Source organism: Chelonia mydas, chromosome 20, assembly GCF_015237465.2.
Source record: "Chelonia mydas isolate rCheMyd1 chromosome 20, rCheMyd1.pri.v2, whole genome shotgun sequence".
Taxonomy (NCBI): Eukaryota; Metazoa; Chordata; order Testudines; family Cheloniidae; genus Chelonia; species Chelonia mydas.
This window is the reverse complement of record NC_051260.2, coordinates 11,848,797-11,861,884: the sequence shown is the minus strand read 5'-3', so window position 1 is coordinate 11,861,884 and position 13,088 is coordinate 11,848,797. Positions and strand designations below refer to the sequence as shown.

Below are 13,088 nucleotides of genomic sequence, written 5' to 3'. Positions count from 1 at the left end.
CCAGGGCCTCCACCCACAGACTATTTACTGGGTCGCAACAGATCATCAACACTGACAAATGGGTCCTGACCCCAGAAGGTTAAGAACCACTGTGTTAGACTGTCATGGGGGTGCCTAAAGGACAGGGGAGAGGGAGAGACAGAGAAAGTAAGCAGCAGACAGATGGGGGAGAGGGGTTACAGGACCCTCCAATTAATGATGTCAAGAGGCAAGTATAATTACCCAAAGAACCTTTCCTTTCTTCTTGTCCTCCCCCGCCTGACCCATGGCTGGGGTCCACAAATGCTGTGTCAATGAATGCAGCAAAAACTGAGCCCACTGCTCCAGTGAGCCATGGGGAATCCTCAGATAGGAGCCAAATGGCCCTTGCTGTTTCTGCTCAGTGGGGGAGGAGGAAAGCGTTCATGGAGAGTGAAAAACTGAGATTTCAAAAAAATGTTTTACAAGGTCTGGGGGACCCTAACTCTACCCCTCACCTCCCCTCCCACCTGGCCTGGGCAAGGCACCTGGGAACAAGCCCCCAAACACCCCCATGCTCAGCAGCTCCCCAAACCCTCCAGCTCTCCCAAGCCTCTGAGTCGCCCTCTGGGTACCAAGATTGTCACTCCCTGTACAAACATTCCTGAGCTCGTGACTGGTTTATGGAGCAGGAAACGCACCTGTAATTAATTATAAAGCAAATGTTTACAAATAAGAGGCAGGCTTGCGATGGGGCAGGAGTTACCCCCTGGGGCAGCTGGAGGGATAAGGAGCGGTAGCTAAGCTCCTGGGGTCAACTCTCCACAAACACAGAACAATGCCCTGCCTTGTGCTAGTGCTGTTCATTAGAAGGCCACTAGTGCTTCAGAAATAGCACCTCCTGTGAGGCTGGAAAGCATTATCCTCATGTTAGAGATGGGGAAACCAAGGCACAGAGAGTACAAGTGTCTTCCCCAAAGGCACACAGCCATGGAACCCAGGAGTCCTGGCTGCCAGTCCCTGATCGAATCGCTTCCTCCTTTCCAAACCAGCTGAAACCATTTTAAAAAGAAGAGCAACTAACACACTTTCCAGCATGGGTTTTCACATAACTCCGCACTGCACTAAAACCAGAGAAACTTTTCAAGATTCACAAATGTATTCACCAGACCAGTGCCCAGCAGCCACCTGGAATCCAGTGAGGAACAAGGAAAAGAAGTGGGCGCTTTAATTCACAGAAGACCCAGGATTTTCTCATTATTCAACCAGCTCTAGAACTGTCCCCCATTCACTCTAGTGACATTCCCAGTGAGTGGTTTCCCTGGACGCCCAAAGGGACCTTTGTGTCCAAAGCAGGTTTGTGCCACTCTCCTTTTGCTGCCATAGCACTTACCAAACACCCCTACCCAGTGCCTGGGTGCTCCAATTCCACCCGCCCAGCTGGCTCTCCGCACCACTGCCCTTCCAGCCCCACCATCGCCCGCCCAGCCCAGCCACCGCCCGCCCAGCTGGCCTGCCCCGCCCCCAGCCGCCCGGCCACCGCCCGCCCAGCCCTGCCTGCCCCGCCACTGCCACCGCCCCAGCTTTCTCTGCAAGGACTCCTGCTCTGCTCACCTCACTCCCTCCCTGACTTGCTGAGCATCCCCACCTGGCCCCTGCCCAATTTGTCCCAGCATTTCAGCTGCTGTCTCCAGGCAGCTTCCTAAGGAGTCACCCTTTTCCATCTTCCTGCTGCCTGGCTGCAAGGGCCTCGAGATCCTGTCTGTCTCCAGAAATCCGGCAGCTCTGGGCACCTGGCCAGGCCCTGGGACCGCGGCTCTGCTCTCGCGCTGGCCTTTGTTTGGGATCCCAGGGACAATAACAAAGCTATTTCAGTCCTTAAGGTTCTTGTGAAGGCCCTCGCCCTTCCGCAGCCTCAAACAGGATGGCAAGAAATCAGCGTAAGGCCCACTCATGCGGGGTGCCTTCCTCTGCAGCCCTGGGCCATGGGACCCTCCCCAGAACCTTCAACCAGGGCTCTGCGCCTCTCCTGGAGCTGTTTAAGATCCCAGAGTTCAGGGATTCCAGGCCATGACAAAATACATGTGGGGGCAAGGGGAATCTCAGACCCCCAGAGCCTGACGGGATGCTCTGAAATGACTTCCCCTCCCCACCCCCCACAATGACAGGCAGAGAAAAGCACATAGGTTGATGTTCAACTGCAAATGCTCAAAGCTGAAAAGCTGGCTGAGAGAGAGGGTAAGATTGTGGTGTTTACCCAGAGCCACGAGGGCAGCTCCAAAGGGATGGGTCTCCCAGAGCAACAGAGAACACAGGGGAAGCTGCTGCTCCCATGCCAGGCCCAGCCAGCTCCTTAGGCAGCATGGCTGCCTTCTCCCCCTGCCACCTCCACATCTGCAGGAACACAGGACGGGGTCATCAAATCCAGTCCCCTACTATCACAGGCAACCCCGCCATATCAGCCCCTTCATAAACTTATAAAGCACCATCTTTTCCCCTCCTTTTGCCATTCTTCTCCCACCTAGGCATTTTCAGGGGTGCATGGCGAATGATTTTAAGAACATAAAAACGGCCATACTGAGTCAGACCCATGGTCCATCTAGCCCAGTATCGTGTGTTCCCACAGTGGCCAGTGCCAGATGCTTCAGAAGGAACGAACAAACAGGGCAATTATCAAGGGATCAATCCCCTGTCGTCCACTCCCAGTTTCTAGCAGTCAGAGATTTAGGGGCACCCAGAGCATGGGGTTGTGTCCCTGACTATCTGGGCTAATAGCCATTGATGGACCTGTCCCCCATGAACTTCTCTCACTCTTTTTTAAACCCACTTATACTTCCTTCACAACCTCCCTTGGCAATGAGTTCCCCAGGTTGAGTGTGTGTTGTGCAAAGAAGGACTTCCTATTGTTTGTTTTAAACCTGTTGCCTATTAATTTCATTGGGTGACCCCTAGTTCTCATGTTATGTGAAGGGATAAATAACACTTCCTTATTGACTTTCTCCACACCTGTCATTATCTCATAGACCTCTCGCATATCCCCCCTTAGTCGTCTCTTTTCCAAAGTGAACAGTCCCAGTCTTTTTACGGTCTCTTTAGATGGATGCTATTCCATACCCCTAATCATATAAGTTGTGCTTCTCTGTACCTTTTCCATGTTAATATACCGTTTTTGAAATGGGATGACCAGAACTACACACAGTATTCAAGGTGTGGGCATACCATGAATTTATACAGAGGCAATATGATATTTTCTGTCTTATTATCTATCCCTTTCCTAATGGTTCCTAACATTGTTAGCATTTTTGACTGCCACTGCACATTGAGCAGATGTTTTCAGAGAACTATCCACAATGACTCAACGATCTCTTTCTTGAGTGTTAACAGCTAATTTAGACCCATCATTTTGTATGTATTTTCTAAAGGACCTGGGGGGTGGGGGAAGGAAACAAGAAACAAAAATATTTTAAATGACTTTTTTTAAAATCACAAAAGTGGGCAATTTTCCACAAAAAAGAATATTTGGGAAAAAAATAGCCATTTTTTTAATGAAAAACTTGTTTGAAAAATGTCACTAGCTCTTACTTTCCTCTTACCACGGGGGGAGGAAACTGAAGCAAAGAAATTCAGACATGGATACACTTGAGAGACGGGCCAGTTAACAGAGCATGTGTTCTGAGCATCCCTGATATCTACACCCTTCCAGGCCACCATGAATCTGTGCTCAGGATAGCACCTGACAGCCCTGGCTGAGTCAGTGTTCAAGCTGTGGGATCCAGTTCTCATGTACACCAGGAATGCCACCTGCACAGGGGTTCTCCCTGCCAGAGTACAGCCCTGGTCCCAGCCGCTGGCATAGAGGGACCAGCCAGGAGTGAGGAGGGTGGGGAAGAGGTGAACTGCACTATGGCTATTCTCTGCTTCCCAGGGCACAAAGAGGATAATAAGAGGCACAGCATAAATTAGAGCAGTTTTAAAATTAAGGGGGAAGAAGCAGAAACTCAAGGGAAATCCTGCCCATGAAATGTCTTGTGTGGCAGAGACAGTGTGGGTTATTTGCTGGTGCCGAGATTGGTGTAGAGGTGTTTCCTGTTCACATACTCTAAGACATGGTCAAGTAGATTGCTTAAACACTCACTACAGCCGCTGTGCACTGAAGCACAATAGCACAGGTCTGATTTCATGCCTCAGTGAGAGCTGAACCTGGAGAACAAGCTGGGGCAATCGCCTGGGAAATGCTTTCACTAACAGCTAAGGCCATGTCTGCCGAGGTGTCCCTTGCCCTGCCCCAAATCACCCAACATGAAAGAAGCACCAGGGAGTGAGTACCATGCTGCTCTCCCAGCCCAGCCCAGGGCCTAGGCCATTTGGAGACTCGCACATGGAGATCAGACTGTCTTTGGAAATGTCAGTGCAGTTCTGTGCTGAAAAGGGACACCTTAGGACTCCTTGCTTAGGTGTACAAGGGAAGGCTGTTTTCTCTGACTGCTGACCCTGCAGCCCCCCATCCGGGGACCAGAGAGTCACGCCAGGGATCTTCCCTTGGTTGTGCTGTCACCAGGAATTAAGGTTCCGCAGGCCAAGTTTTGCCCTCAGAGACCCCCATGCATCCCCCCCACCCCTATACTGCTGGCTTGGCACACCACAGACCTGGTAATGGTGCTGGACAGACCCCTCCACCCCACTCCCACCCCTCCTCCTCCCCTGGAGTCAGGGCTCCGCAGGGCTTCCAGGAATAGCAAGCACAAGAGTCCCCCTGAATCTGACAGACATGAGGAACAGCTTGGGCGGGAACACTCTGCTGAGAAGGGGCTGTTAACATGGGAAAGCATTGAACCTGGCTGAGGGATCCCAGGCATGGCTGACCTTTCACACATGAACATCACTCTGCAGGCTCCCTCCCTGAGGTTTTATTCCCTTTGCGCCCAGCACACGTTGCCTCTTGACTGCTTCCCATCAGCCTCGTGCCACCCCCAGCCCACGCTCTCTGCCCTCAGGCACCAGTCCTGAGACCCCCAACACACTATGAAGGATGTAGCAGAAGTGCAGTGGAAACTGCCACAAATTACTGTTGACTCCAGATTTGAAGGCCCCTCTGTTCACTAGCTTAGTCTCTAAGGTGCCACAAGTACTCCTTTTCTTTCTGTTCACTAAGTTTGCTGGGTCTCAGTTGGGTGTCACTAATAACTGTCTCAGCAGAGGGGCCAAGCCCTGACTGGGCCACGGAGACTAACTCCCTTCTCCCCTCTGGATTGGGGCCAGTTCCCCATTGCCTGGCCCTGGTGCAGTCAGGTGCAGCCATGCAAAGCGAGTGCCATGTGGATGTAAAATACCACCAAATTAGAATGTGCGCTGACAGTATAAATGGCTCCCCAAACTGCAGGAAAACACAGAATCACACCCCAGGGAAGGATTCATGCATGGAGACAGTCTACCCAACTGCAGCCCTTGTGTCTGTTCTGGAGAGGAGTGGGGGAAGGATTGGTGCAGAGGTGGCATTCCTGCACCTTTCCCATTTAACTCTGCCCTGTTACCTGCTGGACTGAATTAGGCTAGACTCGGAATCCTAGGGGAATATCACAGTCAAACACGTTTCAGAGAATCCTGGCTGCTTAAACCCCAGAAACGACAATTGTCCATAGAGTCCTTGGAAACTGCTTTCCACTGTCTGGCACCAAGCACTTGCCAATGTCCAGGTCAATTTGCTCTGTTAGTCAGTTACCGAGTGAGTTATTGCTACACGATTGGCTCAAGGGATGAAACAAAACCTTGCTCCAACCTGACTAACCTTCATTACTCCGTGCCAGCTTCCTGCACCCAGAGCCTGTCACAAGAAACCGTCCCCTCCCCGCCCTTCCCCACTAGCAGAGCCCTGCTAGCACCTTGGCACTGACACCTGCAGCTCTCACAAACACCAGGCAAGGCAACGTGAAGCAGCTTCAGTAGTTACCCATCGGATGCCCTGTATCCTGGGCAGGCTGCCCGCCTCACCCTCCAGCTGGATCTGGTAGCTGTAGCTCCGGAACAAGTGCATCTTCCTCAAGAGCAGGTACAGCAGATGCCCTTCAGCAGTGGGGTCTCCAAGCCCACCTGGAGGTGTTGGCAAGTCCTCGAGGAGAGGTCCGACATGCCATCTGCCCTGCCTGTCCCAGGCCACCTGTGTGCAGAGAGAAACCCTTGGAGTTCAGCCGGGGCAGGCTCTGGCCAACCCCCCAGGCTTTCCGCTTTCCCCGCCCTCCACCACCCCAGCATGAATCGCAGCCAGCAGCGAACTCGCTCTGTATCCCGTCCCCTCTCGGTGCCTCACCCACCTGCATGGCCCGCGGCTGAGCCTGGCATAGGGTCCGGCTCCGGCAGGTGTCCCGCCAGCTGCCCCAGCCAGTAGGGGGGTGCCAGGAACAGCTGGACTGGCACGCGGAGAGCCCCACCACTCCCGCCTTTTGGGTCAGAGTGCTTAGGACCCCGGGGATGCCCTGGGCAAAGCCATGGCTCTCGGGCACAAGTGGGGGCCGGGATCCTGCTCCCTGAGCCCTGTCTCAGGCTGGAGACACGCTCCGTTCCGGGCTGCTGCGCCTCCCCTCTGCGGGGAACTGGGAGCGAGCGCAGGAGACGCTCCAGCGCTTGGCACAGGACCCGAAACTCCTCAGCTGAAAAAGCCTCCAGCCCGGCCTGCGAGCGCCACGCCTCCGGGGCGGTGCGCACCCAGCCCGTGTAAACCCTCCCTGCGCAGCGCGCCGAGGGACCGGGCGCTGGGGGCAGGCTGAGCGGGCCGGGGGAGGGGACTTCTGCCATGGCCCCATCTAGGGCCGGGGATTCCCTTTCCCCACCAGGGGTCAGGAGTGGGTGGGGCTGCCCCCGGCTCACCCAGTGGGATGGGGAGGACGCCGCGCCCCTCTGCGAGCGGCTGGGGCCCAGAGCAGAAGCCAACGAGCTCCCTTTGTCGGGCTCCAGGGGTGGGAGCCTCGCTCTAAAGTTTGTGCAGGTGAAATTCTGGCCCAAACTTAAAAGCAGCTGGAGCTGCACGTGCCCTGCAGGATACAAAATGACCCCAGAGCTAGGGGTCACTTCCATTGTTCCCTCTACCTTTTTTTGACCAGGAAAATTTTTAAAAAGCCCTTTCAGCCAAAGTGAACCTTCATCCGGATCACAATGTTCCTGTGTTTTGGTGAATCAACAAAAACCTGAAATGTATAAAAACACTTTTCAAAATCCAGAAACTTTGTTTCCATTAATTTTATTCTGGAAATTTAAAAACAAAATATCCAGCGTCCCATGAAACAAAACTGGCTGCTGGGCTAGAGACTGAGTGCTTCCCGGGCTGAGCGAAAGCAGCACCCCCCGGGACAGTTCACTGGTTAAAGCTATTGTACTCCATCCAGTGCTGTGAATTGAATGCCTGGACTCACCAGAGTGCTCCAAGGCTCTCATCGCTGGCTGGCTGCCCTTTACACAGGTGGGACTGTACCAATGACAACAAATGGGAGTGCGGAGCTAACCGTTGACATGATAAAATAGCCAAGTGACATTAAGACCCAGATTCTCAGCTGTGGGACAAAGGCTCCATTTGTGTCTCTCTAATCCTGGAGGGAGCCAGTTCTGTGAGAGAGATTCTTAGATCATGTCCCCTTGCTCCTGGTAACAACCCCAGTGTGCCCTTTAAGCCCAAGGCTAGGAGCATAGCAGCCAGCAGCCCTGCCTCCTTGCCATGCAGGAACCCCATCCATGGTGCTGACCTGGCCCCCATCACTGCAGTATCTAGAACCCAGTGCTGAGATGCTACTCTCTGGTTCCTGGTCTCCCAAGAACCAGACACAGATGCTGACTGGACACAGATGCTGGCTTTGGCCTCCTGCCAAATGAGTGCAATGCACACGCCAAGGACCTACTTCTGATCTCATTCACACCTGTTTTACATCAGAATCAGTCAGTGACATCAGCGCTGCTATTCCCGTTGGACACCAGTGGGAGTGGGAGGAGGCTGGGCCCCAAGAGTGCAGCAGAACAAATCACTGAGCCAGCATGTAGGGCAATGGGAAGGGCCAGCATGTGGGGCCATGGGCTGGCACTGAAGCCTTGTCGATCTCTGGATGTGTGATGAGGCTGGACTTTGGGACTGTCTCTACTCCTCCCCTGGGCAGACACTAGCTCATACAGCCCCAAGTACATGGTCTGGATGAGAACTGCCAAATTTCACTCCTTCCTGTTGTTCCTGCTGTGCCCTTCTGTTTTCCTGCCATGTGATTTATGGTCATTTTGCACATCCAAAGTCCATCTCCAGCACATTACTCTGCTTTGCTGCTTACAGTCCTTTCCACCCCAGTTTACACCAGATGTTGGGCTCAGGAGAGTTGGGTTCAATTCCCAGCTCTGCGACAAGACTCCCTGTGTGCCCTGGACCAGTCCCTGAATGGCTTTGTGAAATGGGGGCTCTGACCTTCCTGCTTCCACCCTCGGTCTTGTCTAGTGAGAGTGTGCTCTTTGGGACAAGGACTGCCTCTCGCTGTCTGTGCTGCACCTGATGCCAGGGGGTCCCCATCCTGTTTGAAGATTCGAAGTACTACTACGATACGAAGTAACAACCACTACCATCAATGTTGTCAATTATGCCTCTGTCAAGGTTCCTTCCCCACTCTGAACACTAGGGTACAGATGTGGGGACCTGCATGAAAATCTCCTAAGCTTACTTTTACCAGCTTAGGTTAAAACTTTCCCAAGGTACAAACTATTTTACCCTTTGCCCTTGGACTTCCACTGCGACCACCAAACGTCTAACCGGTATTATTATTATTAGGAAAGAGCCCGTTTGGAAACGTCTTTCCCCCCAAAATCCTCCCTTACCTTTACACCCCCTTTCCTGGGGAAGGCTTGATAAAAATCCTCACCAATTTGCGTAGGTGACCACAGACCCAAACCCTTGGATCTTAAGAACAATGAAAAAGCATTCAGATTCTTAAAAGAAGAATTTTAATAGAAGAAAAAGTAAAAGAATCACCTCTGTAAAATCAGGATGATAAATACCTTACAGGGTAATTAGATTCAAAACATAGAGAATCCCTCTAGGCAAAACCTTAAGTTACAAAGAGACACAAAAACAGGAATATCCATTCCATTCAGCACAGCTTATTTTCTTAACCATTTAAAGAAATCATAATCTAACGCATATCTAGCTAAATTACTTACTAAGTTCTAAGACTCCATTCCTATTCTGTCCCTGGCAAAAGCATCACACAGGCAGACCCAGATCCTTTGTTTCTCTCCCACTCCAGCATTGAAAGTATTTTGTCTCCTCATTGGTCATTTTGGTCAGGTGCCAGCGAGGTTATCCTAGCTTCTTAACCCTTTACAGGTGAAAGGGTTTTTCCTCTGGCCAGGAGGGATTTTAAAGGTGTTTACCCTTCCCTTTATATTTATAACAGCCTCTCCATAACCTTGCCCAAAGACACCTTCTTACACCAGGCCTGGAGTCTGCCCTTGTGTGCTGTCAGTGTGCTTGGAACATCTGAGTCAAAAGCCCAAGCCTGCCATGTAATTGTCTTCGCTGTGCATCCCTTTAAGGAGCAGATCCATGCAGATTCCTGGCACCCTTCAGTAGTCCTGAAGGCTTCTTGGATCTCAGAGCACTTCATAGGCTACATCTATCACTCACCCACCACTCCCCTGCAGCAACGTCTGGGCAGAATGTGGCCGCTGCTCTGGGTGGGCCATAACAGAGCCCAGGGGTGGGAGAGACTGCCATGGAGCTGGAATCTGCACAATGACACGGGTGCCTGCTGGAGGCAGCTGGCAATTTGTCTCACAGTTAATTGTGAACGTTGTTGGCATTTAGGCTCTGAGGTGAAAGCAGAGGAGATCACACAGCTCTCAATGTGTCCCTGGCTGAAGTCCCATGAGGAACACAGGAGGTGTGGGTTAAACTGAAGCCCCTACAGCAAAAGGGTGAGAGTGGAGGACAGTATAGGAATTGGCACAAAAGTCCCAATTTCTTGGTGCTACACTTGTATCTTCGCTTGTGGACCCTTGGGATGCGCGCGCGCACACACACACACACTCTGGGTACCCCCCCCACCCCACCCCCAGAGATCCAGTTGATCTCCCAGCAGTGTGCATGGGTGGTGGCAGTCCCCCTCCCACCCATGGACTGTAACTCATGTTTTCCCCCAATCTTATAAATGGAGCATTAAACAACGTTATTAACCACACAAAATGTTCCTCTTTCCCTGAACTCTCTGGCCCCGGAAACTCGCCAACTCTGAAAACCTCCTCCCCACAAACTCTCTGCCCCCACCCCAGGCCAAGAGCAGCCGAGCAGCCTGAGCACTGGTTTAGCCCTGATCAGGAGAAGCCAGTGATAGTGAAGGTGGGAAATTCCCTGAGTATGGACTCTCATCTTAGCACAGAGGTGGGCAAACTATGGCCCACAGGCTGGCCCTTGAGCTCCCTGCCAGGGAGGCTAGCCCCCAGCCCCTTCCCCCTCTCCCCCGCAGCCATGCCGCCCTGCAGGCAGTGCTCTGGGCAGTGGGGCTGCGTGATCCTGCAGGGCAGCGCGGCAGTGTGTCTGGCTCTGGCCAGGCGGCGCGGCTACCAGACATGCCGCTCTGAGCAGCATGGTAAGGGGGCCAGTGGTCCCGGGGGGCAGTCCAGAGACAGGGAGCAGGGGGCGGTTGGATAGGTGTAGGAGTCCCAGGGGGCCTGTCAGGGGGCAGTTGGATGGGGCGGTGGTTCTGGGCGGGCGGTCAGGGGATGGGGAACAGGGGGGGTTGGAGAGGTGTGGGAGTCCTGGGGGGCCTGTCAGGGGGTGGTGGTGTGGATAGGGGTCGGGGCAGTCAGGGGACAGGGAGCAGGGGAGGTTGGATAGGGGCTGGGGTCCCGGGAGGGGGTGGTCAGGACACAAGGAGCAGGGGGGTTGGATGCGTGGGAGGTTCTGATGGGGGCAGTCAGGGGTAGGAAGTGGGAGGGGGTGGATAGGGGGCGGGGGCCAGGCTGTTTGGGGAGGCACAGCCTTCCCTACTCAGCCCTCTATACAGTTTTGCAATCCCAATGTGGCCCTCACGCCAAAAAGTTTGCCCACCCCTGTCTTAGCAACAAGGGTAAAGGCAGGATTTGGGGAGGGCCTTGGGCTGAGACAGGAATGGAGGAGAGGAGTCCAAGGTGGCAAGCCTGGATGATGGGAAGGATATTCTGGTGGAAAGGTGCTGGGCTGGGCAAGTCACTGCATCTCTCTGAGCCTCGGTGTCCAGCTGCATCATGGGCATGATACTTCCCTGCTTCACAGGGTCTAGTAAATACAAATCCCTTAGTGCCCGGCTGAATTCTGCTGGGATGTGGCCAGAGAGCCACCTTGACAGGGAGTTGCTGCAGGGTTGGTCCCTGCACTCAAAGGGCCTGATTCACCTTTGACCTACTCTGGTGTAAATCAGGAGTGATTCTGTTGACATCAAGGGTCTTAATTCTCCTGGTGTAAATTGAGAATAACTTCATTCAAACTACTGTTACCCCTGTAAAACTGGAAAGGGGAATCAGACCCTGTAACACTCACAGTAAACAGAAAATGACGCTACTACAGTCCTGACAGCACAGAAACCAATGGCACAACGAGCAAGGTTTCCCTAGGGCCTCCATAAAACCAGTGCTGGAACTGCTGTGCGCGCCCCTGCGGGCTCAGAAGCTGCACCGAGTGTTATTCTCAGCATTGCATGCTCCAGCCGTCTCTGGGGGTTCACTGTTTTTGTGACACCTGTCACAAAGGCTGGGCACAAATAGGTGTTTTTCTCTCTCTTCCCTGGGCACAGAGAGGGAATTCTTTGTAGTGGGGCAGGGTGTTTTGCAGGTTTTAAGAACATCAGCACTGGGGGTATCTGATTTGTGACCCTGCCACTTGAGCGCCCCCCAAAAGGAAGCAAACAATAATGCTGCATCCAGATCTATGGGGAGGCAGGCATGGAGGGGGGACTGTTTGCCAAGTGGGGAAACCAAACCAGGGGAAGAAATGTCACTTCCAGCTTTCACAAGAGTCTGACAAACAGGCAAAGGGGATAAAGTCACCCAAACCAGCTCCCAAGTGCAGCCTAGGGCTCCGCTGGGCCATTCCACCAGCAGGGGAGTTGAGGCCCTGCCAGCATGGGGGTTTGAAGAGGGTCCAGGTGAGCAGGACACACTGACACTGACACTAGAGAGCTGCAGCATTCAGAGCCCAGCCCCACAGTCCTGCTGTGAAGAGAGCCGACATCCCTGACCTAGCTGGGGTGAGGATACGCCCTCCACTTGCAAGCGGACAGCTCAGTCACCTCAAACCGCAGCAGCCTTGGAGAAGGACTGCTGCTGGGACTGAGCCCCGTGGGGCAGGGCTGCACTGGAAGGAGACCTTCTAGGGACTGAAGCGGAGGTGGCTGCCGCACCAGCAGGCCTGGGATGCAGCACATCACCATGCTTTACCCCTGCATGTCATCAGCTTCAGCAGGCGGCTCTGGAAGCACGTGCTGTCTGCCCCAGTGACTCAGCACAGTATGGGATGGCCCCTGGCATTGCCACCCTTGAGAGCCCTTTAGATGCCAGGTGCAGAGAGCAAGATTCTAAATCCAGCCTGTTTAATATAGGCCTCCCTGCCCCAGCCCCGGCAATTTGGCAAACCTTTGCCCTGTCTGCTTCGGCCCAATCCCTGTAACGATGGGCCTGAGTCCCCCTACCTGGCACCTGCTATGTTATTGACACCAGTGGAGTGCAAGCCATAGGTGAATCCAGTGTGCACATGGACAGGTGTGAGGGAAGAGTTCTGATTGAGTTGTATTTTACACCCACTGTAAACTGGTGTAAATTACACATGAGGTGCAGGGCTGGGAAGGGCCAGCATTGCCTCACAGCTCCTTTGTGACACAAAGGTTGGTGAATCGGGTGTGTAGGCCAGGTCTCAGGGAATACCTCCAGCCTTCCAAGCTGGGGCCTCTATGCCAAGCAAAGAACTGGCTCTGCCAGCTCTGCCCACTCCACAGCTGCCCCAAGTGCAGGGTATGTTATGTGGGAGGGCATGGACCAGGGGCATAGCAAGGATATTCTTGCAGGCTGGTGACTCTGTGCCCTGAAATGGTCCATAGGGCCTGCACCAGGAGTCACGTTGGTCCCTAGGAGCCCATGAGTAA

General features: G+C 53.4%; 1 protein-coding gene across 6 annotated transcripts in view; it reads right to left on the bottom strand.

Moving 5' to 3' along the window:
- RAPGEF3 (Rap guanine nucleotide exchange factor 3) overlaps positions 1-6,694 on the bottom strand; it is a 93,849-nt gene extending 87,155 nt beyond the window's left edge. For 2 of the 6 annotated variants that reach the window (XM_037888013.2, XM_043533233.1), the window contains exons 1-2: positions 6,267-6,692; positions 5,906-6,112 (exon numbers count right to left, since the gene is read on the bottom strand). In XM_037888013.2, the coding sequence (XP_037743941.1) occupies positions 5,906-6,112; positions 6,267-6,272 (213 nt within the window). In that variant the 5' untranslated portion in view covers positions 6,273-6,692. Of the gene's footprint in view, positions 1-5,905; positions 6,113-6,266 lie in introns of all 6 variants that reach the window. The other 4 variants (XM_037888015.2, XM_043533234.1, XM_043533235.1 and 1 more) reach the window with 4 other exon arrangements.
- Between the last annotated feature and the right edge of the window lie 6,394 nt (positions 6,695-13,088).